Source organism: Trachymyrmex septentrionalis, unplaced genomic scaffold, assembly GCF_001594115.1.
Source record: "Trachymyrmex septentrionalis isolate Tsep2-gDNA-1 unplaced genomic scaffold, Tsep1.0 scaffold82, whole genome shotgun sequence".
NCBI classification, from domain to species: Eukaryota; Metazoa; Arthropoda; class Insecta; order Hymenoptera; family Formicidae; genus Trachymyrmex; species Trachymyrmex septentrionalis.
Window position 1 is genome coordinate 254421 of NW_017306008.1, and position 4658 is coordinate 259078.

General features: G+C 37.4%; 1 protein-coding gene and 1 long non-coding RNA gene across 2 annotated transcripts in view; both read left to right on the forward strand.

Moving 5' to 3' along the window:
- LOC108754907 overlaps positions 1–396 on the forward strand; it is a 1316-nt gene extending 920 nt beyond the window's left edge. Inside the window, exon 3 of the long non-coding RNA XR_001939738.1 lies at positions 239–396. This is a non-coding gene — a long non-coding RNA (uncharacterized LOC108754907). The remainder of the gene's footprint in view (positions 1–238) is intronic.
- A 2232-nt stretch (positions 397–2628) lies between these two features.
- Positions 2629–3268, forward strand: LOC108754906. The gene is made up of 2 exons (XM_018497567.1): positions 2629–2847; positions 2902–3268. The coding sequence occupies exons 1-2, from the start codon at positions 2809–2811 to the stop codon at positions 3166–3168; spliced, it is 306 nt and encodes a 101-aa protein (XP_018353069.1). The 5' UTR covers positions 2629–2808; the 3' UTR covers positions 3169–3268.
- The last annotated feature ends 1390 nt before the right edge of the window (positions 3269–4658 follow it).

Here is a 4658-nt window from a genome sequence, read left to right on the forward strand (position 1 = left end):
AATTTATGTCTCTTCGATAATTCAGTTATTATTATTAACCTTACAGCACCTCGGTAATTTTGCTACGCTCAATAAACACTTAAGCAATATCACTCAGGCCTTTGAATTAAATAAAATTCTCACATCATAATAAATTAATACTAGTGCAAGCATTATGCAATGAAACTGCAGAGGACTGAAGGAAAAGTTCCCCCACCTCACTAACTTTATCGCTTATTTTGATATTGTTTGCATACAGGAAACGATCATGGATTGCCGCTCTTCTCTCAAGGTTCCAGGCTATGTTTGTCTTAGAAAGGACGCTGCATCACAATTCCAGAGGGACATATGCATTCTTATCAGAAGAAAAATTGAATTCCAGGAGATAGATTTTAATCACATCATGTATCCATAGTATCCAGAGGTAAAAGGTATTTGCGTTCGGTTTAACAAGAATAGTCTCAATGTCATTAATCTCTACCGATACTCAGGCACTAATACCCCTGCCGAAACATTTTTCTGAAACATTTTTGAGCCCCTTGGTCGGGATGACGGTGTTCTGATTCTGGGCGACTTCATTTCCCATCACGTGGCTTGGGATTGTAAGGTTACGGATCGCGCCAGTCGTGCGCTCATTTCTGTCATTGATGACTTGGACTTGGTTATATTAAACGATTATTTTCCAACACTAATTCAGCTTAGGTTACAATCAGTCAGTCATTGATTTAGCCCTTGTCTCACTGGGTGCTCGACTATTGCTTCTTCTGATACAGTTTATAGTGATCATCTTCCTATCCACATACAGGTTAGCGGCTTGTTTCAAAGGAAATCTAAATTTAGGTATAAAATTAATCTAAATAAAGAGGAGTTTAACAAGCTTAAGCTCTCTTCTTCACAACGAATCAATAGTAACCGAGGCCAGTCCCTCGGACGCACCCTTGGATGCTTATGAGGAATTGGTCCGGCAAATCTATTCCGGAATCGGCGCCGTTACGCCTGATAAGACTGGAGCACCAAGGAGTTGAGTCGCGAGTGGCTGTAAGATACAACCGCCATGGTGGAATGATGCCTATCAGGAGGCAATCGCAGCCAGGAAGGCTGTCACCATGATTTATGAAAGATCATTCACCTGAGCAAGTTATCTCGATTATAAAAAATAATGCGCGATAACTATTAAAACATTGCGCAGAGAAAAAAGGAAGAGCTGGAAGAGGTTTTGTGATAACTTTAATTACCGCATTCCCTGAACTAAACTATGATTATTGGTTCGATCTTTTAAAAATAGGAATTTGAATTTAGATAACTCTTCAGATCAACATTCTAACAGAGATTTGTCCCGTGCACCATGTGATGGTGCTATAGAAAAGTTGTAGGCTTTATTCTGTTTTCATGGCAACCTTCTTCTCTCGTGGACATGCTCAGGCAGGATGAGGCCAATCCTCAGAATTTAATTGCGGTACTTGACTCGCCCATTACCGGTAATGAAGTTTCCATCGCCATTAAAGAGGCTAAAAGGCATTCAGCCCCAAGATTGGATCAGGTCTATAATAAGATAATTTCATCTCTTCCCAAAAAATTTACTGACGCTCTCGTTGAGATTTTTAATGGCTTCCTGGATACCGGAGTTGTACTTGAATCTTGGAAAAAAGCTCTCGTGATATTTATACCTAAACCGAGCGACAATGCAGTTAGACCGATTTCTCTCTTATCCTATATACTTAAATTATTGGAGAGGGTTGTTTACTAAAGGCTTAAATGGTGGGTTGAATCTCGTCTGATCATTCCTGAAATTCAAATAGGCTTTAGGCCCTTCCGCTCGTGTATGGACAACCTCAAGACTTTGTCTAACCATATTCACGCGGTCAATTTGGCCGGCCAATTCACGATCTGAGTATTCGTCGACATCATTGGGGCATTTGACAATGTCGTTCCTTCTACCATATCTTCTGAGGAGCTTCGGTATTCAGGCTAAATTGCGTATGTTTATCCAGAATTTCGTTTCGGAAAGAGAAATATTTTTCGTTAGAGACAGCAGGTGACCTACACGCTGTCCATAAGAGAATTCCTCCACAAGGATTGATCCTCAGTCCGATTTTATTCAATCTATATCTTGCTGACATAACTAATTGTACACGGGATGACTCTTCTATGCTGCAATACGCAGATGACATAATGATTTATGCCAGCGATGCTAATCTCAAGAAGGCCGTTGAGTCAGTGTAGAAAATACTAGATTCTCTGTATGTTTATTTGCGCGCAAAGGGCCTTGAAGTTTCTCCAGATAAGCCTCAATGCGTGATCTTCTCACAGAAGAATAAGATTCCTGACTTCAATCGGATTAGCATTGGGGATCAATTCATCTCCCTGGCAAATTCTTTTAAGTTTTTGAGAGTTTGGTTGGATAGGAGAATGATGGATAGAAGGTATCTTGCCTATCTAATTAAGAAGGGAAGATCGATCGTTAACGTCTTATCCTTCTTGACGGATGGGGCCTTCCTACCTGTTTTTCTGTATTCATACAGCGTATCTATTTTTACACACAAAATAAAGTGATTACTAATGTCGACAATTCCATCCCCAGAGAGTTCATTCCAAGAATTCTTACCCTTCCTCAAGAATCTGTAATTTTTTACATGGATGGCTCTAAGTCAGACACAGACAGTCCCACAGGGGTGGGCATTTACTTTCCAATATTGCAGTTGAATCTCTCGCATCGTCTTCCGGCGGGCATCTCAGCTTTTACTGCAGAAGCTTGGGCATTGCTGGTTGCTGTGAAATTGATCTGCGAGGAGCACTGTTTTAGAACTGTTATCTTTACCGACTTCAAAAATGTCTTGGAGGCTATCGCGTCATCTAGAACTAACAACGGTAACTATCTGCTGTACGCCCTTAAAAACCAATTACATTTGGCCACCTCCTCAGGTATGCGGATTGATCTTGTCTGAATTCCCTCTCATAAGGGTATCCAAGGAAATGAAAAAGCTGACGAACTTGCTAAATTGGGAGTTAGAAATGGCACTCGGATGGATATCAAGATTCCATATACGGACATACTTGCGGATCCTAAATCTATCTTTACTAGACAGTTCCGGGACTATCTTGATGGTAAATTTTTATAAAAAGAATTATTATATGAACAATATTTTCGAGATTCCTCACCGAAGACTTGGTACGCAAAACTCATTCTGAAAAGGGAAGAAATCATTTTAATCAACCGCATCAGATCTAATCATTATATTAGGTTAAATAAAAAGTCATCGCGTTTTTTTAAAAGACATCTATCAGTAAAAACCGCAATTACTTTCCTACCAACAATATAAATATATCTTGATAGAGTAAAGTTTCAGCTTTAAAAATCTCTTTTTTAAATTATACGATACGACAATTTTTAATGGAGTTATGAGCAATTAAAGTCAAAATAATTCTTTTATTTAATCCGCGATAACTCAGTAATCAAAAGTCGTAGGAATATTAAAAAAAAACGATTTTGTAGGGAAAGTATCAAGCTTTCACGATAGGTAATCGAAAATTTTCTCAAATTCGTTTTGGACACGTTACAAATCCACAAAGTGAGAAGAAAATTTTTCGTCTTTTTCAGCTCGTAGTTTTTGGTATGTAAAAATTATCAAACTCATATAAACTTAAAATGTAACTTAAAAAATGTGATAAGCTTTTAAAAGTAGAGATTTCAAGCTTTAAAACCCTTTTTTTAAATTTGAATTTCATTCATTATTGACGAAGATATTGTATATACAACTTTGAGCTAAAAAATACGCGATGACTTTTTACTTAACCTAATAATCTGAATACAAGTATGTTTCACAAGAATATGGTTAACTCGAGGGCTTGATCTTGCAGCGACCTCCGCCAAGATATTAACCATGTAATTTTTTACTGCTTTATCACTTCTCCTAAGTTAGCCAAACTCACTTCATTTATTGATAAAACTTTCCCAAACACTCCTAAAGACATCTTTTCCTTATTAAAGAAACTTTCCGTCAAAATGTGCCGCCTTCTACTGGCTTTCTTTAAAGCCACCAACCTCCGCATTTGAACTTCTTCCGCCAGGCTTGTATCTCGCGGGCGCTCTCGGGGGAGAGTAATAAAACAGTGATACCAACGTAGTATTTCCATGTTACTCACAATTTAGTTTTCGCTACTCGCCACTTGAGGCGGCTATCTTGTTACTGGCCGTATCATGATAGGAGTCGAGGAGCCATTTACTAACAAAGAAGAAGAAGAACAATAGCGCAACTCTCCTGATTTTATGTTGGCCAAAATGGAGTGCGCATGCATGAAATAAATAAGTTGTCCCATCTCTTTTTCTTTTTTTATTGCTTCTTCTCTCTCTCTCTTTCTCTCTCTATTTAAGTAAGCGTTTCAATATTCCACTTAAACATTTGTCTTTCAAGTATATCTGGTTCAGAGTAGAAATTTAGAGGGAAGTATTATGTGTATTGTTCATTTGGTGAAATGTATGAGAAATCTCGAGAGATTGATCTAATTTTTGTGAAAATGTGATAAAGTGAAAAAGTGAACAAAAATAATATAGAAAACCGAGCAAGAAAGATTTCTTTTTATTTATTATTTTAAACTTATTTTTTCGACATATATGTATATAAATTTTTTTTATATCAGCTTTCTCACAATATTTTCATAGAAATATATATATATATATA